Here is a 26,116-nt window from a genome sequence, read left to right on the forward strand (position 1 = left end):
AGACCTCTAGCCAGACTTGTGAAAAAGAAAAGAGAAAGGACACAAATAAAATCACAAATTAAAGAGGAGAGATCATAGTCAACACCACAGAAATAGAAACAGTTATAGAGAATGTTATGAAAAACTACATGCCACCAAACCAGGTAATCTGGAAGAAATGGACAAATTCCTAGAAACATACAAACCACCAAAACTGAAACAGGAAGAAATAGAAAATTTGAACATAACCAGCAAAGGAATTGAATTCATAATCAAAGATCTCTTAACAAACAAAAGCCCAAAGCCACATAGCTTTCCAGGAGAATTCTACCAGACATTTAGAAAAGAGTTAATACCTATTCCTCTCAAACTGTTCCAAAAGATAGAAATGGAAGCAAAACTGGGGCGCCTGGGTGGCTTAGTCGGTTAAGCGTCTGACTTTCACTTAGGTCATGATCTCGCGGTTCGTGGGTTTGAGCCCCGCGTCGGGCCCTGTGCTGACTGCCAGCTCAGAGCCTGGAGCCTGTTTCAGTCTGTGACTCCCTCTCTCTCTGACCCTCCCCTGCTCACGCTGTCTCTCTCTCTCTCTCCTAGAAATAAATAAAACATTAAAAAAAAAAAAAAATGGAAGCAAAACTTCCAAACTCTTGTGAGGCCAGCATTACCTTGATTCCAAAAATAGACAAAGACCCCACTAAAAAGGAGAATTACCAGACAGTATCCCTGATGAACTTGGATACAAAAATCCTGTAGTATCCTGACAAGATACTAAAAATGGAATCCAAAAGTACATGAAAAGGATTATTCACCATGATCCAATGAGATTTATTCCTGGGCTGCAGGGGTGATTCAACATTCTCAAATAAATCATATTAATAATAAAAGTATAAGAACTATATGATCCTCTGAATAGATGTAGAAAAAACATTTGACAAAATATACCATTCATTCTTGATAACAACCCTCAACAAAGTATGGATAGATGGAACATACCTCAACCTCATTAAGGTCATATATGAAAGAACCACAGTTAATATCATCCTCAATGGGGATAAACTGACAGCTTTTCCTCCTCAGTCAGGACAGACAGGGATGTCTACTCTTACCGCTGCTATTTAACGTAGTACTAGAAGTCTTGACTCAGCAATCAGACAATAAAAAGAAATAAAGGCATCCAAACTGGCAAGGAAGAGTCAAACGTGCACCATATGGAGACAACATGATACTCTATGTAGAAAACTCAGAAGACTCTGCCGAATAATTGCTAGAACTAGTACATGAATTCAGCAAGGTCCCAGGATATAAAACCAACTTACAGAAATCTGTTTTGTTTCTATATACCAATAATGAAGCAGCAGAAAATGAAATCAAGGAATCAATCTCATTTACAATTGCACCAAAGACAGATACCTAGGAATAAGCCTAACCAAAGATCTGTCCTCTGAAAACTACAGAACACTTATGAAAGCAATTGAAGAGGACTGTGTCCTCCAATAGAAATGGAAAAGCATTCTATGCTCATGGATTAAAAGAGCAAGCATTGTTAAAATGTCTATACTACCCAAGGGAATTTACACATTTAGTTCAATCCCCATCAAAGTACCACCAATATTTTTCACAGATCTAGAACAATCCCAAAATTTGTATGGGAAAACAAAAGAACCCAAGTAGCCAAAGCAATCCTGAAAAAGAAAAGCAAATCTGGAGGTATCGTGATTCTGGATGTCAAAATACATTACAAAGCTGTAGTCATCAAGACAGTATGGTACTGGCACAGAAATAGACACATAGATCAATGGAACAGAACAGAGAGCCCAGAAATGGATCCACCCACAACTATGATCAACTAATCTTCAACAAAGCATGAAAGAATATCCAATGGAAAAAAGTGTCTTCAGAAAATGGAGCTGGGGAAACTGGACAGCAACATGCAGAAGAATGAAATTGGACCACTTACTTACACTATAGACAAAAATAAATTCAAAGTGGATGAAAGACCTAAATGTGAGACAGGAGACCATCAAAATCCTGGTGGAGAAAAAGGCAGCAACCTCTCTGACCTTGGCTAGAGCAACTTCTTACCTTGACATGTCTCCAGAGGCAAGGGAAACAAAACCAAAAAATGGACTATTGGGACATCATAAAGATAAGAAACTTCTGCACAGCAAAGGAAACAATCAACGAAACTAAAAGGCAGCCAAAAGAATGGGAGGAGATATTTGCAAATGACATATCAGATAAAGGATTACTATCCAAAATCTATAAAAACTTCTCAAACTCAGCACACAAAAACAGATACTCCAGTGAAGAAATGGGCAGAAGACATTGAATGGATATTCTTCCAAAGAAGACATCCAGATGGCTAATAGACACATGAAAGGATGCTCAATATCACTCATCATCAGGGAAACACAAATTAAAACCACAATGTAATACCACCTCTCGCCTGTCAGAATGGCTAAAATTAACAGTACAAGAAACAACAGATGTTGATGAGGATGCAGAGAAAGGGAAACCCTCTTGCACTGTTGGTAGGAATGCAAATTGGTGCAATGACTGGAAAACTGTATGGAGATTTTTCAGAAAGTTAAAAATGTAACAACTCCATGACCCAGCAATTGTGCTATAGGTATTTACTTAAAGATACAAAAATACAGATTTGAAGAGGTACATGCATCCCATTGTTTATAGCAGTATTATACAATATGCAAACTATTAAGAGAGCCCAAGTGTCCATCGAATGATGAATGGATAAAGAAGTTACGGGATATGTATACAATGGAATATTACTCAACCATCAAAACAAATGAAGTCTTTCCATTTGCAACAGCATGGATGGAGCTAGAGTGTTTTAAGCTAAGTGAAATAAATCAGTCAGAGAAAGACAAATACCATATGATTTCACTCATATGTGGGATTTAAGAAACAAGACAGATGAACATATTAGAGGGGGGAGAAAAGCAAAGAGAGGGAAACAAACCTTAAGAGACTGGATGATAGAGAACAAACTGAAAGCTGATGGAGGGATGTGGGTGGGGGATGGACTAGATGGATGATGGGTATTTAGGAGGGTGCTTGTTATGATGAGCACTGAGTATTGTATGTAAGTGATGAATCACTGAATTCTACTCTTGAAACCAATATTGCATTGTATGTTAACTAGAATTTAAAGAAAAATTTGAAAAAGAAAAAAATTAAAACCATCCATTTTCACATCATCCAAAGATGATTACTATTTGCATTTTGGTCTATGGCAGAATCATAATTTAGGCTTGGAAATCAGTCTGAAAATGGCAAAATTACTCTTGAAAATTCATTAAATCACCCATAAATGTATGTATGTGTATGTGTGTGTATTTATATATAGATTTGTGTAATCCTCTCTACACATAATATATATATTATGAAATGAAATAGAAAATACATATGAAAATGCATTTCTGTAGCCTTTTTACTATATTTCTAGAATTATTGAACATCTTATACATTAATCCTTCAGTCTGTGAGGCATTACACATATAGTAGAATTCAGGACCTTAAGTGTGTGTGTGTGTGTGTGTGTGTGTGTGTGTGTGTGTGTCTATGGATATATATATATATATAAGCTCCAGTATGTAAATGATTTTCACTCTACTGACTTGAGCACTTGTGTTTGTGTAAAGTACTACTCCATCATATGAAAAGGTACCATGTTTTATAAATACCTGTTATTGTATATTTACTTGCTTGCATTTTGGTTAGACTCATGATTGGCATTTCACAGATGGTGCCTTTTATAATGGATAAACAGCAATTTAAGAAATAAAATAACAAATGAGAGGCCTTGGATTCTCACATTCCAAGAATATGTAGTATTCATTCATAGTTCTTTCAGGAAGTGGTCAACTAAACAAAGAAGGTTAAATATTGATATATGTGCAGGTACATGTGGGAAATTGATCAAAAGATTTAGGAACATGAATCCAAAAAAAGGAAACTTAACAGAAATCTAGTATATAAATTCCATGTTAATTTTTAAAATGTTCATAGGTCTTAGAAACTCCTTCCCTCCCTTCTGAATAATGAACTTCAGAACCAACCAGATCACCAAAGTGATAATGGAACATTTGTCATTTTTCATATGCTATAGAGTTTGAAATAGAATTCTAAAGAGCAAAGGAGAAATCATGGACTGACTGAATTTAGGCTCCTTTTGTATCATAACTAGGGTATTTAAAAACACTTCCTCAGGTTTTTTCCCATTGAACATTAAGTGAACTCATGGTCTTTCCCACAGTAGTTCAAGACTCTACATTTTCAACAACTTATTATTTGTTAGCATGATTAGCCTGACATGGGAATCATAGTTAATGATATTTTCTATAAATTTTCATTATCATTGGTATGCCATTACCTGGCAATTTTAGAGCCATCATTATCCCAAGAACAGAGAGTTTTATCTTACTTTTGAGTAATGGTAAAAAGTAATTCAAGATGATGAACTTATCTTAAGTTCAGTCTCTTAGGGTCACTCAAGGCCAAGAAAGACCTGACTAGAAAAAAGTTTTCAGTTTTATAGAAGCACTAATTGTGTTACATCTGCTTTTTCTTTCAAAGTTTTAGTTAATTATCTAAATGTTTTGTCCTCTGCTTAATAAAGGGTTTAATAGGTGATTATGTACACATTCCTGGTTTAATCTTATTTTAATGCACTCCCATTGATGGGACAATGCCCTTTTTTAAAGATACATAATTATCTTAACTCAGCATGTTACCAAGCTTTTCCCAAGAAGATAAAATTGAACTTAAATGTGGTTAGTTCTTTGTCTCACAGGTATCCAAGTACTTTGGATTTCTTACCTTTCAGGAACTAATGGACATTTCATAGAGGTCATTTTAGAATGTGATGTAAAAACAAAATATGCCTGGTGCCAATACAATTTGTTTTCCTTGATTGAATTTCATTGGTATCCCCAAATATCCCCAAATATAAATGACTATGACTGATATTTATCTAAAAACAATAGATACAGATGAATCAGTTATCCAAAGGGTTGGATGTAAATCCAACCCTTGCTCATAATTCCCTGTTTACTACAAAGATATTGTGGCCCAAATCATTTGAGCCTAGAAAAGTTAAATTACATTTGTCCTCCACCAAGCAGGTATAGTCCTCTTTCTATTCTTTTCCATCATCACTACCACCTCCCTAGATCAAGTCACTTTCCCCTTACCCTGAATTACTGTAACAGTTTCCTTATTGATTTCTCTGTCACTGTGTGATACCCTCTCCATTTCAATTCCATCTAGATCATCTGGATATTGCTATGTAAGTATCCCCTCTCCTTTGTCTTCAAAATCTTCTCATTCCACCCTCTTTTCCTTCATTCTTTATTTAAATAATTGCAAATCTCTCTGGACTTAAAAAAAATTTTGTGACTCTGGACGGTCTTTACTATAATCACTTCAAATTCACCTGTCATTCTAGCTTCAGCTCCAGTGACTTCTAATTGACAAATCCAGTGGACACTTAAAGTCTTTATGTCACCAGATTCTTGCCTACTGTTGGTTGTTGATGATTTACTCCTAAAATTCTTCTGATTATCTCTATACCCTCTCTAACTGCTCCTATACCATCTCTTCTAAGAACCCCTTTGCATCTTGGCTACCATAACTATTGGTGTTTCTTGGGGTTCCATTCTCAACCCTTTGTTCTCTTGCCTGTTCATCACTTACTTTGGCTATTTTAGATGCCACTTATAAGCTTAGGACTTTTAAATCCCTTTATCTAGGCCTTATCCTTGTGTATATTAGTGCCTGATGAATCTTCCCCTGAAATCTCTACCTATGGCACCCCAAACCTGAAAGTATCTTCTCTCCTCAAAACCTGTTCATAGTATACTATTTATCTCAGATGGTGGTACCATCACTCAGTTATTCAAACCAGAAACGTGGAGGTCATCCTTCATTTCCCTGTCTCTTTCCTCATTTCCTCTTTCCCTTTCCCCTACATCTAAATCAGAACTGGTATAATTTCCTAACAAATCCTTGTTCCTTTTGCATGTGTACTTTATAAGTTGTGTCATGTCCATGAATTTCTCATTCTTAAAGTCTGAATATCCTGTTTACACTCTCGCCCAACTAATAAAAAACTGATCATATTTTATATTTCATTTTTCATAATAAAAAATGCATATCATAATACCTAGAAAAAAGATGCTTTAGCGGCTACCAAGTTGGCCAATATAAAGGACATCTTTGAATAAAGATATGTTAAAACATGGCAAAATCTTTTCTAACCGCTTATTTAACAGGAACGTTTATCAGTAAGTTTTATATCCTGTTAAGTTTTGCCTTTCACTTGGCCTTGCTCTACAAAATCATGCTTGCTTCCTCCTTTCATTCAAGAAACATTTACTATCTGCCCACTGAATCTTATATCCTAGTGCTGTTTGGGGAATAAATGTATTGCTTTTACCCAGAGCCCAAGTGAACTTTGTTCTGGATATCAAATCTATCACCTCTTTTGAACATCTCCAGTTGTCAGTCCGTATTACAGAAACACTTCAATAATTATTAGTATTTCAAAGTGGAAGTTTTACTTTGTTATATTAGCTTAGCTGAGGATTCTGCATTCACCAGTAGCTGGCCACATGGTTTCAGAGCAGCAATACAAAAATAAAAGAATTGTTTTACTTTTAGAGCATTCCTAATGGATGTATTTGTGTTTCTTAATTTGTATTTCTTCTGTGTGTAGAGCTTCCTTTCTTAAGGTTTACACAGAAAGATAGACATATCCCCAAATTGAAGGTCTTTTCCCTCCATATGAGCGTAGGCTGATAATAAAATTGGGGAATTAAGAGGAAGAGAGTTAAGGACAATCTAGAAGAGCAGAACACACTGGAGATAGAAATGACTGAAGTGGACACACAAGCTCTAAGAGCAGCCAGGGAGAAAATCAAACTTCAAGTTAAATGATCCATCAGCTACCTTTCTTAATGAGAAATAAGACCGACACACACAGCATATTAACAACCTAGAATAAACCAAACTTTGTCAAGTGGTAATGTATCAAGAAACAACACCAATTTTATAGACTTGAAAGAAATTAAAACTAGCCACAAAGGCTGCACATTAGATGTGTAAATACCAGCCTATTCAGAGAAAAGACTTTTGATATGTGCATTTTACATGTATGTCTTTTAAACATTTTCCATGGATTTTTTAATGGGTTAAAATTTTCTGCCATTCTGGGTTTTTTTTATTAACAGTTTTATTGAGATAGAATTCACACTATAATTCACCCATTCACTCTATACTATTCAGTGGCTTTTAGTATATTGAGAGTTGTGTATCTGTCACCACAATTAATATCAGAACATTTTCATTACCCTGAAAAGAAGCCCCACTTACCTTAGTCTCCAACCTCACTAGTCCTAGGAAGCCAATCATGTACTCTCTTTCTCTCCCTCTAGTTTTACCTATTCTGGTCATTTCACATAAATGCAGTCAAACAATACATGATATTCTATAACTGGCTTGTTTGACTTGGCATAAATTTGTCAAGTTTCATCCATTTGGTAGCATGTACCAATACTTAATTTCTTTCCATTGTTGAATATATTCCATTATATGGATATAGCACATTGTATTCATTCATTTAAAGAGTGTGATATATGAGTTGCCTCTACTTTTTGGCTATTATGAATAATACTATCAACATTCATATACAAGTTTTTGTGCAGACATGTTTTCATTTCTCTTGAGATATACCTGGGAGTAGAATGTACATAAGAATTGAGCTCTGTGTTTAACCATTTGAGGAACTACCAGACTGTTTTCCAAAGCAGCGACACCATTTTACTTTCCCATCAGCTGGGTATGAAAGTTCCAGTTTCTCCACAGCCTCACCAGCATTTGTCTTTTTTATTATAGCATTCTAGTGAGTATGAAATGTTATGTCATTGTGGTTTGCAGTTTTCTGGTGACTATTTTAAGTTTTTCATGTCCTTATTGGCCATTTGTGTATCTTCCTTTGATTATTGTCCTTTTGTTTATTTCTTAAATATTTATTTATTTGTGAGAGGTCGGGGGGGGGGGGAAAAGGAGAATCCCACCTGGGCTCCCCACACTGTCAATTCAGAGACCTGCCAGGGACTCTATCTCACAAACCATGCAGTCATGACCTGAGCTGAAATCAAGAGTCAAATGCTTAACCACCTGAGCCACCCAGGCAATAACTGTCCATTTAGATCCTTTGTCCAGATTTAAAATTGAGTTATTTGCTTTTGTATCACTGAGATACAAGAATTCTTGGGGCACCTGGGTGGTACAGTCAGTTAAGCATCCATCTGTACCACACCCCACGTCCGGCTCTGCACTAACAGCACAGAGTTTGCTTAGGATTCTCTCTCCTACTCTCTTTGTCCCTCTCTCACTCATGCTTTCTTTCAAAATAAATAAATAATTTTTAAAGCTTCTTGTATCTTCTACACACAAGTCCCTTGTTGGATACATGATTTGCAAAAAATTTGCTGTCATGCTATGAATCATCTTTTTCACTTTCTTGATAGTATCATTTGAGACACAAATGTTTTTCATTTGGATGATGCCAAGTTTAGTTTCTCTTTTGTTGCTTGTGTTTCAGTTTTTCTCATGAAGGAGTAACATTTTTTAAAAGCTTCATTGAGGTTTACTTGACAAAGTAAATTGCACATCCTTAAAGTGTATACATTCATAAGTTTTGATATATACCACTTATAAAAGTGACACTACAGTCAAGATGAAGAACATATACATAATCCACACACGTTTCTTTTTAACCCTTGGTAAGCTGTCCTTCCACTCTTTCCACCCTTCCCTCATCCCACAGGCAACTACCAATCTTCTTTTTGTCACTGTAGATTAGATTGAATTTACTACTATTTTGTATCAGTGAAATCATGGATTATATGCTCTTTTATGTCTGAGTTCTTTAACTCAGCATTACAATATTGAGCTTCATCCATGCTATTACATTGCGTCCTTGTTTATTTTGCTTATAGCTGAGGAGTATTCCATTGTACATGTGTATTATATCTATTTGCTTATTTTATCTATTTACATGTTGCTGGACATTGGATTCTTATCAGGTCTGGTTATTACAAATAGTCTGCTATGATCATTCTTGTAAAAGTCATGCAAGCTTTTATTTATCTTGGACAAATATCAAGGAATGGAATGTCTGTGGGGCGCCTGGGTGGCTTAGTCGGTTAAGCGTCCGACTTTCGCTTAGGTCATGATCTCAGGGTTCATGGGTTCGAGCCCCGCGTCGGGCTCTGTGCTGACAGCTAGCTCAGAGCCTGGAGGCTGTTTCCAATTCTGTGTCTCCCTCTCTTTCTGACCCTCCCCTGCTCACGCTGTCTCTCTCTCTCTCTCCTAGAAATAAATAAAACATTAAAATTTTTTTTAAAAATTAAAAAAAAAAGGAATGGAATGTCTGGTCTTTTGGAAGCTGCACATTTAACTTTTTAGTTAACATTTTCAACTTCGGTATGGTCAGTCTTTTTAATTTCAGCTATTTTGTTTGTAGTGTAGTTATTTGCAGTATTAATTTCAGTTCCTCGGGTAACTGATTGTTTTTTAACATCTTTTCCTGTGATTATTTGCTTTTCATAGATCTTTGGTAAGGTGTTCAGGTCTTTTGCCTGTATTTTATTTGGGATATTTGTTCTTTCTCTCTCTCTCTCTCCTTTCACAGAGATAAAGAGTACATGCATGAGAGCTGGGGAGAGGGGAAGAGGGGGAGAGAGAGAATCTTAAGCAGGCTTCATGCTGAGCAGGGGACTTAATCCCTCAACCCTGGGATCATGACCTGAGCCAAAATGAAGAGTCAGACCCTCAACCAACTGAGCCATATAGGAGCCCCAGGACATTTGTTTTCTCAGCTTTTTGAGAGTTCTTTATGTACAAATCCTTTATTATTAGCAAATATTTTCTTTCATCTCTAGCTTTTCTCTTTGTTCTCTGAACAGTGTCTTTTAAAGGGCAAGAAGTGCTAAATTTTTTAAAAATCCATATATGGACTGTGGGTTTTAGTGTCATATCTAAGAAAGAAATCTTTACCTAATTCAGTCAGGAAGATATTCTTGTATGCCTTCTCCTAGTATTTTTATAGTCCTACGTTTTATATTAGGTCTGTGATCCATTTTGAGTTAATATTTCTGTATAGTACAAGATCAAACCTAAGTTTCTTTTTTTGATAAACTGTTCCAGCACCATTTATTGAAAAGAATTCCCCCCCCAAAAAAAGAAAGAAAAGACAGAAAGAAGAGGGGCGCCTGAGTGGCTCAGTTGGTTAAGCCACTTCAGCTCAGGTAATGATCTCACAATCCATGAGTTAAGCCCCATGATGTGCTTTGTGCCGACAGCTTACAGCCTGGAGCTTGCTTCAGGTCCTATGTCTTCCTCTCTCTCTGCCCCTACCCCACTCACACTCTGTCTCTCTATCTCTCTCTAAAAAATAAAATAAATACTGAGAACAAATTGAGGGTAGATGGGGGATGGAGGAAAGGGGAACGTGGGTGATGGGCATTGATGCGGGCACTTATTGGGATGAGCACTGGCTGTTTTATGGAAACCAGTTTAACAATGAGTATTGTTTTAAAAATAATAATAAAATAAAAACATTAAAAAATCAGGGGCGCCTGGGTGGCTTAGTCGGTTAAGCGTCCGACTTTCGCTTAGGTCATGATCTCGCGGTTTGTGGGTTCGAGCCCCGGTCGGGCTCTGTGCTGACTGCCAGCTCAGAGCCTGGAGCCTGTTTCAGTCTGTGACTCCCTCTCTCTCTGACCCTCCCCTGCTCACGCTGTCTCTCTCTCTCTCCAAGAAATAAATAAAACATTAAAAAAAAAATTTAAAAAAAAACATTAAAAAATCAAAACAAAAAAGAATTCCTTTTTCTACTTAATTGCTTTTGGACTTCAGTGTAAGCAAGTTGGCCATAGGTGTGTTAGTGAGTATATTTCTTCACTCTATTCTGTTCCGATGTTCCTCTTTGCAGCAGTACCACAGCTATTTCACTGTTGTTTGTTCATGTGAGTAGTAAATTCAGACGGTGTAAGTCCTCCAACTTTACTCTTTTTCAAAGTTATTTTGGCTATTTTAGATCCTTGGCATTTTCTATGTGTTTTAGGTTGTTTTTCAATTTTTGCAAAAAACTAAAAAGTCTGCTGAGATTTTTATTGATATTACAGTACCCCTTACCCCTTCTCCATAAAGAATATGTTCCAAGACCCCCAGTGGATACCTGAAACTGCTGATAGTACTGAGCCCTCTATATACTATGATTTTCCCTATACGTATAGAAATATGAGAAAGTTTAATTTTTTTAAAAAATATTTTATTTATTTCTGAGAGAGAGACAGCGTGAGCAGGGGAGGGTCAGAGAGAGAGGGAGACACAGAATCCGAAACAGGCTCCAGGCTCTGAGCTGTCAGCACAGAGCCCGACGCGGGGCTCAAACCCACGAACCGTGAGACCATGACCTGAGCCAAAGTTGGACGCTCAACTGACTGAGCCACCCAGGCGCCCCAGAAAGTTTAATTTATAAATTATGCACAGCTGATTAACAATAATAATAAAATAGAATTATAATGTAATATTAAAGTTAGGTGAATATGGTCTATGTCAAAATATCTTATTGTACTGTACTCACCCTTCTTGTGGTAATCATCTGATTTGTCACTTATATTAGTACAAAGTATTTGGTGACATTGCTTTATAATCTTTTAATACTAGTAAACTCTGTAGTGGTATTATCTCTCTCATCCATGATAGTTGTATGTTGTGTCTTCTTCCATTTCACTTGGAAATTTATCAGTTTTAAAGTTATTCTTCACAAAAAAAACCCATCTTTTGGTTTCATGATTTTCTCTACAGTTTTTGTTTTCTCCTTAATTGCTTTTCTCTGTGTCATTATTTCCTTTCTTCTGCTTATTTCACATTTCATTTGCTCTTCTATTTCCACTGTCTCAAGAAACAAACTGAGATCATTCATTTGAAACTTTTCTTCCTTTCTAATAAAGTGTGTAATGCTATAAATTTCCCTCTGAATACTATTTTAGTGACATACTACAAATCTTGATAGTGTATCTTCAGTTTTGTCCAGTTCAAAGTACTTTGTAATTTCTTTTTTGATCCCTTCTTTTACCAATAGATATTTTTAGTAGTATTTCGTTAACTTCCAAATATTCTTGAACGTCTCTGTTACTGATTGCTCTTTTCTTTTTTTTCCCAGCCACATGGCATATAATTTATATATTACATTGTATAAATTTAAGATGTACAAACATGATAAACATACATGTATATTGCAAAATGTTTATTACGTTAAGGTTAGTTAACATTCTTCATCTCAGGTAATTACCATTTTCTTATTGTTATAGTGAGAACTTTAAAGCTTTACTCTCAACAATTTTCAGTATACAGTACAGTATTGTTAACTATCATCACCATGCTGTACATTAGATCCCCTGAACTTAATCATCCTATTACTGAGAATTTGTATTATTTGACCAACATTTCCCATTTCCCTCCACCCCTTGGCTGCTGGCAACTACCAGAAACTCTGTTTCTAAGAGTTCAGTGTTTTGAGACTCTACATGTGAGATCATATGGTATTTATCTTCCTGTGTCTGCCTTATTTCACTTAGCATATGTCCCCCAGGTTCATCCATGTTGTTTCAAATGGCAAGATTTCTTTCTTTTTTAAGGCTGAATAATTTTCCAGCATACACACACACACACACACACACACACACACAACACCCCATTCTCTCCATTCATCAATTGATGGACATTCAGACTGTCCATATTTTAGGTACTGTAAATACTGCTTGGCAAAACGAGAGTTCAGATATCTCTTTGAGATACTAATTTTAGTTCCTTTCAATATATACCCCAAAGTGGAATTGCTGCATTAGATGGTAGTTCTGTGTTTAATTTTTTGAGGAGCTTCCATACCATTTACCATAGTGGCTGTACCATTTTTCACTCCCACCAGCTGTGTTGTCTTTTCCCCTCTCTGCCTTCATTTGAATTAGGTAAGCATTTTTTTTTATGATTCCATTTTGTCTTTTTTGTTAAATTATTAACTTTAAATCTTGTCATTTAATGAATGTATCTTTAACTTACTTATCCCAGTCTCTCTCCAAACAGTATCATACCACTTCCCTTACAGTTGAAGAACCACACAGTAGCACATTTTCATTTCTCCCTTTCTGGCCTTAGTGCTGTTGTTTCACCTATTTACATCTACTTACATTGTTCATGTCACACTGTTGTCATTTAATTATCTGTTATCTTTAAAGAGACATAAATAATAAGAAAATTTTATTTGCCTACATATTTAACATTTTCACTGCTTTGTGTAAATGTAGTATTCATCTGGTTTCATTTTCCATCTGCACAATGGACTTTAACATTTCTTACAGTGAGATGAAGAAGAATATTGGCACAAATGACTGTAATATTATAAACCTTTCACTGAAGAACATAAATTTTTAAAACAAAATAAAAAGCTGGGGCAAAATGTTTGCAACATATCAGTAGTAATAACAGCACATATAGCAATAATAATAACAGCAGATGTTAAATGTGTGCCATGCTATGTTCCAGGCACTATACTGAGCTAGTTATGCTGTACTTTCTAATTTAATCCATAAAATAACTTTTTGAATTAATATACTGATTTTACCCTTATGTTACAAATAAGGATATCAGAATAACAGATAGGGTGTTAGAGTCCCTAACATTCAGAAATGGCCTAAAAATCAATAATTAAAAAATAAAGTGCCAGTTCCCAGAAGAAACACAAATAGCTGATAAATTTGAAAGTAATATCCAGCTTCTCTTATAACCCAGAGAATGAGATTTTTAAGCTACCCAACTGGCAAACATAGGAAGCAATAATACTGACATTGGCAAAATATGAAAAGGAATATACCTACACACTAGTAGAAGTACAAATTGGTGCAGTTTTTAGAGGATCGTTTCGCTTTACCTGTGGACATTTAAAATATGCATATTCTTTGGCCAGGTGACTATCATTTGGAAGTCTATGTACAATTTTCCAAGGGAAAATAACATTTATAGTTGTGTGAATGTGTGGTATGCTGTAATGGAAAACAATGGAAGGCTACCCATCAATAGCCGGGTGTTAAAACGAATGATGGCCTAGCCATATTGTGGAGTAGCCATTGGAAAGAATGCACATTTGGAGAAACAGGCAATTTGATGGGTTACTGCTGGGAGATATAAACTAGTATAACTTCTCTGAGGGGTCTTTTCAAAATAGATATCAGAAGTCCTCATTCCGACTATATCCTTGTGTATGCTGTATTATTGTACATAAAGAAATCAGTTTCGGAAAAATCTGTGTAGTAGAACCTAAATGGGGTTTTTTAAGGATATACATACTTAGATATTTATAAGTTCCTAGAAGAAGGTTTGGAAAGATGCATACCAAATTATTAACAATAGCTTTCCCTGGAAATGTCTCTCTTAACTTGAACTTGACAATAACTTTGTAATATTTTTGAAAAAACAGTTTTTAAAAGATATATTTGTTGTAATTGCCCAGAGCACATCAAGAGACAGACTCTAAAGAAGCAAGATCAGGGGCGCCTGGGTGGCTTAGTCGGTTAAGCGTCCGACTTTCGCTTAGGTCATGATCTCGCGGTTCGTGGGTTCGAGTCCCGCGTCCGGCTGTGTGCTGACTGCCTGCTCAGAGCCTGGAGCCTGTTTCTGTCTGTGACTCCCTCTCTCTCTGACCCTCCCCTGCTCATGCTGTCTCTCTCTCTCTCTCTCCTAGAAATAAATAAAATATTAAAAAAAAAAAAAAAAAAAGAAGCAAGATCATTTCCCCTCATGGGCTTTAAACTCAAATGGATCAAGGATTTTCCTTCCTGTACTTAAATGAAATTTTATTTATAAACGTGAGATGTTGGACTGTGCCTGCAGGGTTCAAATAAACTTTAAAGGACTGAAATTTTACAGACTCCCAAGTTCCTTCTGAAAAACCAAGCCAGTTAGTGAGCATTGAAACTAGAACCATGGTACATAGCATTTATAATCTTCACAAACTCATATCAAAAATTAAAATGACATTTTAAATTATACAACTACAGTTAGAGTTTTTGTTGTAGGTTATGTTGTGTATTTGAAGTTGCAGCCAAAGTTATAATAATGAAATCCATGCATTCACTTTGAAACAGGAAATTAATGGGGCACAGTCACTCAAAAGTTGACCAGCATGATACATTGGTTACAGAAGATTGTAGAAATGCTGCCTTTATTACATGTTCTAATGTTTAATATTATCTCCTAATAACAAAATAGAATATTCTCCATTTCTGTGAATTATCTAGTTAAATTATTTGGATGGGTAAATTACCTGGAGAGAATATTACAAATTGCATTTTAAAAATCAGTTATTAGACAGGAGACAAAGAAGAAATTATTATTTTTTATTATTATTTTTTCTGTTACATTCTTGAGGTCTTAAGTAAAGATACCTCAGTGCTTTCCAGGTAATTATTACAACCTGGGAGGGTTTTTTTTTTCCTCTGTTAAAGAATTATTCTTATAAACTATTTGTGTTGAAATTTTTTATCTAGAATATTTTGAAGTCAGTTATATATTTATGATATTATACAAATTGAATATTTTGTACAGAGGTTCCCTTATTGTATTGAACAGAAAGAAATTTTCCTTATAAATAGAGCTTTTTTTTCTTTTCCAAATTGCCCAGATCCAGACCAATACCCAAAGTTATATTTTCACATGTAAAAAAAGAAATGTCTTTGTTACTTCTGTTTCTAAAGGAAATATTTTTGCATGGCATGGTGTTGTACTATAGAAATAAGAATAACATAAACACTTTTACTGAGATCTAACTGAATAACAGGAATTGTTCTAAGTATTTTGCATTCAGTATTTCATTTTATTTTTTACACCAATCCTGTAATATAAGTACTCTTTTTTTTTTTATAATTCTTGACTCTTTTAAAGTTTTTTTTTTTGTTTTTTTTTTTTTTTTTGAGAGAGAGAGAGAGAGTGAGAGAGAGCGCAAGTGAGCACGAGCAGGAGAGGGCCAGAGAGAGAGGGAGAGAGAGACAGAATCCCAAGCAGGCTCCACACTGTCAGCACAGAGTCTGACATGGGGCTCAGTCTCATGAACTGTGAGATCATGATCTGACCTGAAACCAAGAGTCAGACCTTTCACGTACTGAGCCACCCAGGCACCCTTAATATAAGTACTCTTGTTGCTCAGTTTACAAATAAGGATGTGAGTCTTCAAGAGATTAACTAATTTACTCAAGGTTAGTAACAACTAAATGACAGTCAGCATTTGAATCCACGTAATCTGGCTCCAGAACCTAAGCTCAAAACCACTTAGGCTATAGAGTAGCATATAAGAAGGAAGAATTCATAACTGTGAAGTACAATGCTTCTTTTGTCTGAAAGGACATAAGCAATATCCACCCTACTGCCTGTCTGGAAGTTGAAATTCTATCTGTGTAGTTTCAGTGCTTTGGGTTTTAACAAGACTTGAGGATATCAGGTGGTTCATTTAAAATGCAAATATTCATTTGGGGAGTTAATGCACATCTGAAGGGATAATGGCAGTATCCAGGAACTCAGAATGGAACCACATGGTCAATGGCTATGGATTAGCAAGGGAAGAAGGATGGATGGACCTGGAAACTCCACATAAAAGGAGAGAAGCCTGCAACCAATTAGCCTCAGTATTTTTGCCAGAGGTTCACAAAGGATAGCCAATAATTACAGTTTTTTTATGACACAGTAAAATAATAAAAGTGTGGAGCATTTTTCATATCATTTCACTATATACCATTTATCATCTCTTTGATTCTAGGAAATACGGCACAGCTGATGCAACACAGCACTGATGTGTTATTAACTAAATGCCTTTCCTTTATCTTACAGCAATCAGCAGGCCTTTTTATTGGAGAATGTTGCTTGTAATAATGTAAGCTGTGAAGGGGCACGTCGTATGTTTAAAGTCTACTGGGAGCTGATGGACCTAAATCAAATCAGAGATGCCATGGTTGCTACCTTCTTTGACATTTATGAAGATGTGAGTTCAGAGCTTTCCTCCATGTTTGGAGTAGTCTAATTGCCATCCACTTCATCTTGCTTTCACTTCACCCTGTTTGACCAGAAAATGTAGCTGAGATAATGAAAGCAAATGAGTTAATTAAAGAAAGCCCCTTTTAATGTTAGATGGTGTAGGGAACAAATTTATCGACACTGCTAGCTGATCAGTACAGTGAAATATGAAAACGACTTTATCTCATTTTGTGCCTATTTAGATTAAACCACTAGAGAATCATGCTCTGAGATGGGCAAATGTGTGTGTGCACCAGTAGACAAAAGCACAGCCAACAGTTAACAGGTTCTTGAACCTGTACAGGATCATAGAAGAGTGAATGAAGTACTCCCCTTTAACTTTGTGAACTAGAAACAGCATCTATTGCCAAGGATTCCTATGATTTGGTCTGCAGTTGCCAGGTGACAATGAAAGGCCCACAGGGCCCTGGTTTCCTCCATTCTAATTTGAAAAGCCAGTTTATCACTCAGAAAAATAATAAGTTCTGATAAAATGTGTTAAATTCTAGAGTTAATACATCACAGTATATCCTTGTAAAATAATGTGATTATTTTTAAAAATCATTCCATGTCTTTGTAAGAGACAAATACAGAGAACAAACTGAGGGTGGATGGGGGGGGTGTTGTGGGGGAGAGGGGAAAATGGATGAGGGGCATTGAGGAGCGATCATCCCAATTGCTTATTGGGATAAGCACTGGATGTTGTATTTACATACAACATGACAATAAATTATATTTATAAATAAATAACTAATTCGGTTCCCATCAGGATATTTATGTCTCCTAACCCCATTTTTGGTTTGGTTTCATTTGGTTTGGTTTCGTTTGGTTTGCAACAGCCTGAATCTCAATTATATGACCTGTCCAGGTTCTTGTTTTCCTGTGTCTCTCTGCTACCAAATCTCATGTTATTTCACTTTTTATTAACAGTTGACAAGCACAAAACTAACTGACAAAAATCTCTTGAGGGGAGGGGCACCTGAGTGGCTCAGTTGGTTAGGCATCTGACTCCATCTCATCTCAAGTCTTGGTGTCAGGGTCATGAGTTCAAGCCCCATGTTGGGTTCCACGTTAGGTGTGGACCCTACTTAAAAAAATAATAAATAAATGAGGAAAAATTCACGAGAACTGGCTAAAATAAATTTTAACTTTCTGCATATAAGAAACATCATAAATGAAATTTAAATTGCTTTTAAATCTGGGGGGAACTTACTTATTAAAGACTCAAATAATTAATATCTTTAATATAAAAAGGGTTTATACTAACTGATATAAGTCACCAAAAACTCTCACTGGACAAACAGAACATAGGAAATTTACTGAAAAAAAAAAAAAACATGTGGTTTACATATGAAAAAATATGATAAATTATCAGTCTTCTTAAGAATCAGTGGAATGAACTGCACTTGTGGTGAACATAGCATAAGGTATACAGAGGCTGAGTCACTATGTTGTACCCCTGAAACTAATGTAACATTGTGCATTAGTATACTCAGAAAAAGTTTAATAAAAAAATAAATAATAATGAAATGGAAATTTAAATGAGCACACCTTTTCCCCCCAGTATACTCAGCAAAGCCTCTTTCTTTTTTATAGAAAAGTAATGTTAATATGCCGTGATTACCAGGACAATTAAAAAGGTGCTTTGTTTCTCTGATGGTTGAAAACAATTTGGCATTCCATTTCCATAGGCCTTTAAAAATTCATCCAAATATGACTAGAAAGAAATATACTAATATGTTAACAGCCATCTCCAGGGATTAAAATTATAGAGTTTTTTCATTTTGTTTATGTTTTACTATTTCCAATTTTTTTAACATGGGGATTTTTTAACATATGTATATAATTTATTGTCATTAGCTAACATACAGTATATTCAGTGCACTTGACTTTGGGAGTTGATTGCCATGATTCATCACTTAACGTACAATACCCAGTGCTCATCCCAACAAGTGCCTTCCTCAATACCCATCACCCATTTTTCCCCTCTTTCCCTGCCCCCCCACCAATGAGCCCTCAGTTTGTTCTCTGTGTTTAAGAGTCTCTTATGGTTTGCCTCCCTCTCTGTTTGAAACTATTTTTTTCTCCTTCCCTTCTGCCATGGTCTTCTGTTACATTTCTCAAATTCTGCATATTAGTGAAAACATATGTTATTTAGCTTTCTCTGACGGATTTATTTCACTTAACCACATTGAGATACCACCTCACACTGGCCAGAGTGGCTCAAATTAACAACTCAGGAAAAAACAGATGCTGGCAGGGTGTCGAGAAACGGGAATCCTCTTTCACCATTGGTGGGAATGCAAACTGGTGCAATTTACACTCTGGCAAACAGTGTGGAGGCTCCTAAAAAAATTAAAAATAGAATACCCTACAACCCAGCAATAGCACTACTAGGAATTTATCTGAAGGATTCATAGGGGCACATGGACCTCAATGTTTATAGCAGTGCTATCAAGAAAAGCCAAATATGGAAAGAGCCCAAATGTCCGTCAGCTGATGAATAGATAAAGAAGATGCAGTTTATATATACAATGAAATACTACTTTGGCAATGAGAAAGAATGAAACCTTGCCATTTGCAACACTGTGGATGGAACTGGAGGGTATTATGCCAAGGTCTTTTTTTTTTTTTAAGTTTTTATTCAATTTCCATTTAGTTAACATACAGTATATTTCAAATATACAATATAGTAATTCAACACTTCCATACATCACCTGGTGCTCATCACAGCAAGTGTACTCCTTAATCCCCATCACCTATTTCCCCCATCTCCTCACCAACCTCCCCTCTGGTAACCATCAGTTTTTTTTCTCTATAGTTAAGAATCTTTTTCCTTGGTTTGCCTCTCTCTCTTTTAAGATTTTATATTTTTAATAGTATTTTTATTTTAAACATCAAGTTGAATAAATAAGGTTTATGTTTACATGATAAGCATGCATGTATTTTCATTAGTTTTTCAGTCTTCTGGTTTGTTCTTACAGCTTTTGTTTATGATTTTTCCAGGGAATCTTGGACATTATAGTACTAAGTAAAGGATATACAAAGAATGATTTTGCCATCCATACACTAAAAAATAACTTTGAAGCAGATGCTTATTTTGTTAAAGTTATTGGTAAGTATTTGTTTCATATGTTTTATTATTAATTATTAACATTTAATTTTGTATTCTGTCAATTCAAATTTTCCAAAGAATAAGGGCACACTTTTATGTAACATACATACAACTCTCCAAATCAGGAAATCAACTTTATTACAACACTACCATCCTATGCACAGACCCTGTTCAAATTTTGCCAGTTGTCCTAACAACTTTTTCTGTTACATGATTCTATAAAGGAATTCCTATTTAACTGTCATATCTTTGCAGACTTCTTCAATATGGAACAATTCCTTTTTAGGTCCTTATCAGTTTTAAAGAATACAGGCCTTCTTCTGTAGCATAGTCCTGTTTCCTCTCTTTCCACTCAGGTCATACATTCTTTGCAGAAATTCCACTGCATAGAATCACAGAAACAGTGCTGTGCATTTTTCAGTGCATTATATCAGGAAGCACATGATGTTGGTCTGTCTCACCACTGTAATGACCTTCCAATCATATTAGTGGTCATCAGGTATCTCCACCTTAAATTCAATTCACTGTTTTCCCTCTTTGTGATTGCCTGCTCTGAGATAGCTGTCAAAGAGTGATTCTCTACTTCCAGCATTCCTTCCACATTTATTAGTTGGCATTCTACTATAAGGAAGATCTTTTGCTTCTCTCCCATGTATTTATGTATTCATTTATCAGTATAGATCGATGTATTCCCAGTAAAAGCAGTAGGAACTCCTTCAGGCTGGCTCCTATATCTGTTTAGACATATTTTCTGGGATAGAAAACTATTCCAGATTCATCTTGTACTTCCCTCGCCCTAAGTCTAGAATCTGATCTCTCTCCAAGGAGCCCTATTTCCTTTTGTAGAAGATGGTATTTAAAAACCATGTTCTAAATTTTCAGTGTTTCTGAGTTGTCATTTCTTCTAGCTTCTCTCAGTGGACAGAGCAGGAAACACAGATATGGCTTTATATACCCAATACACAAATATACACATCTGTAACTACCTATGTGTATGTATATACGTATATACATCACCTTCACTTACTATAAAACCACGAACTTATGCCATTACTTCCATTTCTAATACAACACAGCATGTCAAGAGTTCTTTCTTATCTCTTCTGTCTGTAGATATCTTCTCTAGCAGAGAAACTCAGCTCCCACTTTCCTCAGTATATTTGTTTATTTGTTCATTGTTTCCTATTCCCAACCACGCTAACCATCTCCTTCAGCTGACACCCGGGTTCACCAAAGAGATCTTGTACATTTTTTGTTATTGTATGCCTAAGTATTGTTTTTGAATTGATTATAAATGTTGTGTTTTTAAGTTTGCTTTCCACATGTTTGTTTTTAGTAATAGAAATACAATTGATTTTTGTGTGTTAATCTTGTATACTGCAACCTTGCTCAACTTATTTATTGATTCTAGGTTTTTTTTAAGATTTGATAGGATTTTCTACATAGACAATTATGTTATCTACAAAGAGAGACAGGTTATTTTCTTAGTGTTTATTTAATTTTTGAGAGAGAAAGAGAAAGAATGCAAGCAGTGGAGGGACAGAGAGAGAAAGAGACACAGAATCCAAAGCAGGCTCCAGGCTCTGAGCTGTCAGCCTGGACCCCAGTGTGATGCTCAAACTCACAAACTTCAAGATCATGACCTGAGCCAAAGTTGGATGTTTAACCAAATGAGCCATCCAGGCACCCCAGAGAGAGAGTTATATTTCTTCTTTCCAATCTATGCCTTTTTTTTCTTTTTCTGGTTAAAATTTCCATTACTATGTTGAAAAGATTAGTGAGAATGGACATCCTTGCCTTGTTTCTGATCTTGGGGGAAAGCACTCCTTTTTACATTATTAAGTATAATATTATTAACTATTGGTTTTTGTAGATGCTCTGTATTGTTTTCAGAAAGTTTACCCTATTTCTAGTTTGCTGAGGGTTTTATCATGAATTGCTATTGGAAGGTACTGTTTTTGTGTTATTATTATAGTCAACACTAAGACAACCATCAAGAGCATTCATTTGTTAATGAAGTGACACATACTTCATATACATATTTATTACAGTTTTGAAATGGGCATAAGTAGCTGAACACAAAAAAGCAACAGAATAATGAATGAATATTGGGAAATTTATTTTGAGAAGTGAAAATGAAAGAAAATATAATTTTCCTTTCTAATCAGCAAATCCATTTTTATCTGAATGAACTGAGTGACTCCTGTCTTCATTACTACTGCAGTCTCTGAATATGGATATTATGAGTCTACCCATTTTTATACTTTTTATCCATGCAATTGTATGCTCTCATTTGCCATTTTGAAGGGAGCATTATTTGGCTATCTTACAGCTAAAAAATATTTAAATTATGCTGTATATTGTCATGTTATTAACTTATCTAGTTTAAAGTGTATTTTTTTCTCAGAGGTTTTCCTTCAACTTTAATCCTCTAGATAAAAAGACAAGGAATCCTTAAAATTTTTGCTGACACTAAATGTATATGTAATTAGAATAACTGGTTTTCAATTAACTCAATTGAAATAAGCACTGTTAAAGTAAGAGTTTAGAATTTGATCCCCTACAGATAAATAAGTAACTCTAGTACAGCTGTTGACTAATGCAAGCTCTGGTTGCCAAGGGGAGATTCAACAAAAGCATACGTCTTAAAATGTCTGGTCTGTGCCCTTGGATCACTAGAATCATCATTTGTCAATGAGCACACACTCCTAGTCCCCATTTATTTTAATATAACATAATCTCCTCTCCACCCCCAACTCTATCTATTCCAGGCTATTTGAGAAGCACTCTGAAATCTAGATTTATTTAGGTCACTTGCTTAGCATCTTTTTCTCATAGTATACTGTGGTAGTCAAAACAACTTGAGACTAGTATCTGTGTCTTGTCTTTGATTCCCCCGTGCCTAATACAGGGCCTGGCATATAGGAGACATTTAGGAAATTTATGTTAAATAATTGGCCAGCTACTTTTCAAAGCATGGATTGGCTCTCTTAATTTTTTTTTAAGTTTTTTTTTTTTTTTTTTTGAGAGGAACTGCAAATGGGGGAGGGGTAGAGAGAGGGTGAGAGAGAGAATCCCAAGCAGGCTCCAAACTGTCAAGGCAGAGCCCATGCAGGGCTTGAACTCATGAACTGTGAGATCATAACCTGAGCCAAAACCAAGAGTTGGACATTCTACCAACTTGAGCCATTCAGGCATCCCTGGCTATCTTAATTTAAAAGTATTCCCTCTTGGGGCACCTGGATGACTCAGTCGGTTAAGTGTCCAACTTTGGCTCAGATCATGATCTCACAGCTTGTGGGTTTAAGCCCCTCGTTGGGCTTTGTGCTGACAGCTCAGAGCCTGGAGCTGCTTCGGATTCTGTCTGTCTCTCTCTCTCTCTCTCGCTCGCTCTCTCTCTCAAAAATAAATAAACGTGAAAAAAATATTTTAATAAAATAAAAGTATTCCCCCTAGTACCCAAGGGTACTTGATGCCTCAGACCCGTATTTTGTCTCTAGGAAGCATTCTATCCAAATATGAAACCCCAATTCCAGGACATATTCACACCTTTCTTTACCTGTTCTCTGATGTCAAAGCTATAGCTAGTCAATAGCTCATTTCTTAAAAAGAGATTTAACCTTAGTGAGCTAGTTATTCTTCCATAAGTTCTCATATCTACCTACTTTTAGGATTCTCTGTGACTAGAAATACTTAATTTCCCAGGCTTATAAACCAAAAATGTGCAGAAAGAATATCACGCAGTGAGTTAAAGAGAGGTTCTCTCTCATGACCTTAATGGGATGCTGTGAAAATAACCTTTTTATTCCAACCTAGAATAAATGTTATTTGTTTCAAAAATTAATATTGAAACTCACAGTAATAATTCTCTTTCAAAGTATTTTTTTCTGTGTAATGAGATAGCTGTAGGATTTGTGTCCTTGATTTGAGTTTTGCCAGTGTGCTTTGAAGAAACTATTTTCTCAAGTTTAAAGCTTCCAAAAAACCACAGATTTATTGCTTAGTTCATCTGAATTTGAAGTATTTATGTGTATGTCTGTATGGATTGAAAGCTACTGCTTTCTAGAATAGATGTTGCTTGAGTAGTAAGGAAAAATTCCAGTGAAACGGGTATTAATTTGTATATGGTTAGGACAAATCAAGTTCACCCTCGCACTCAGCAGGTTGTTTTATTCAAGACTTAGAACTACTTTATACTAAAAATTACTTGTTTTGTGCTCCTGAAAAAACATGATTGAGTTTTCATATTATACTCACAAATCAATGAGTTAGTGTGAGGGCATGTGGTTCTGTTGCTTCCCATGCTGACACCTGTAGACTCTTTCCTAGAGCAGAGGTTGTCAGTGAAATAAAGTTAAATCAGAGCATAAGATATTCCTACAGTGATAAGGGATTCATATACCAACTTGTAATAATAATAATAATAATAATAATGCTAAAGAAATAAGGCAGTTCCATGTATGAAATAGAAAGAAGCCAGTCTCACATTTTTTTATATTGATCATTTGGAAATTGTCCATGTGGAAAATCCATAAACGTAATTTAGGATCTTCAGTCCTTCCTACCTATTTGTTCATTTGCATTTTTAAAAATTACAGGATGATCAGGGAATCTTAGAGATGGGAAAGGCCTCAGAAGGCATCTTGCCCAATGCAACATCTTAGTCAGCTTCTGTGTAAATGCTTTGCAGTGAAGCTCACTTCCTCATAAAGGAACACACGCTTCTTTTATGAGTCAGTTAGTTGTCAGAATATTTATTCTGTATGACGCCAATGTGCATAGTTTACTTCTATGGATACTAATGTCTGGTATATAGCAGGCCCTTGAGAAATATCTGTTGAATAACAAAACAATTAGTCCTGATGAAATTATTGTAGTTTTTATCTTTAGAGTAGACCATGAATTATAACTACAGTAACAGAATGCATGAATACATAATGGTCCTGCTCAGGAGAAAGTAAACTTATTTAAACAATTAAATAATGAAACAACAAACTACATGAAAATGAAATGACATGTTTGAGGTGTTTCTTTAAAGTAATCCAAGTAAGTAAGAAATGGAGTGTAGATTTAACAAGATTGACCGTGTGTTGTTGACAACTGAAGTTGTGTGAAGTATAAGTGGGGTCCTTTGTATATTTCTAATTTGTATAATTTGAAAATTTTCATGTAAAAAGTTTAAAAACCTAAGAGTCTCCTGAGTATCTGTGGCCTGTGACTTCCGGGCCTGAGTCAGGATGCGGGGACCACTGGATAGTACTGGCATCTAATTAACAGTATCCTGGAGAAAGTTTTTTCCACATATCTCCAAGCTCAGACCCAGAGCCAATTTGGTACCAGAGGTTTTAGTTTTAGAAAACAAGGTAACTTTGCACTAAAGATATTAACATAAATATTAATAACATACTTTACAAAAGGTCATGGGAAATGAGATACCAATTTGAAGCAGTCATTTGGGAAAAATAACCTTCTAGTTGTTTTGAAATGCCCTTCCACTCTTTCCTTTGATTATTAGTTGTTTGCCTTAAGTCAGGTAGTTACTAGTATGTAATTACCCTTTCAAAGCCATCTACAATGTCCACCATTGATTTTGCTTTAAAATTATACTGTTACTCTAATGTTCAAATTAGCATGTGCTAAAAGTCACTGTTTTTCAGTTAAGGACATTCAGGAAATTGGTGAGAGAAAGGTAGAACACCTTTGAATCAGAACTGATTCCTAGCTCTTTTTCCTCTTACTCTTGTCATCTGCACTGGAATGTTCTGCATTTAATTCAGTTCCACCAGGAATTAACTCCACTTTCTAACAAATATATGACCCTGGTTCCCTAGCACTTTTATAATTGTAACAGTATGTTCACCTTTTTTTACT

The 26,116-nt window shown here is 35.6% G+C and overlaps 1 protein-coding gene across 1 annotated transcript in view; it reads left to right on the top strand.

Moving 5' to 3' along the window:
• Positions 1-26,116, top strand: part of ITFG1 (integrin alpha FG-GAP repeat containing 1) — a 273,114-nt gene that overhangs the window by 166,123 nt on the left and 80,875 nt on the right. Inside the window, exons 11-12 of the mRNA XM_077751420.1 lie at positions 16,948-17,098; positions 20,137-20,245. Of these exons, the coding sequence (XP_077607546.1) occupies positions 16,948-17,098; positions 20,137-20,245 (260 nt within the window). The remainder of the gene's footprint in view (positions 1-16,947; positions 17,099-20,136; positions 20,246-26,116) is intronic.

This window comes from Crocuta crocuta, unplaced genomic scaffold, assembly GCF_008692635.1.
Source record: "Crocuta crocuta isolate KB4526 unplaced genomic scaffold, BGI_CrCroc_1.0 scaffold124, whole genome shotgun sequence".
Classification (NCBI taxonomy): Eukaryota; Metazoa; Chordata; class Mammalia; order Carnivora; family Hyaenidae; genus Crocuta; species Crocuta crocuta.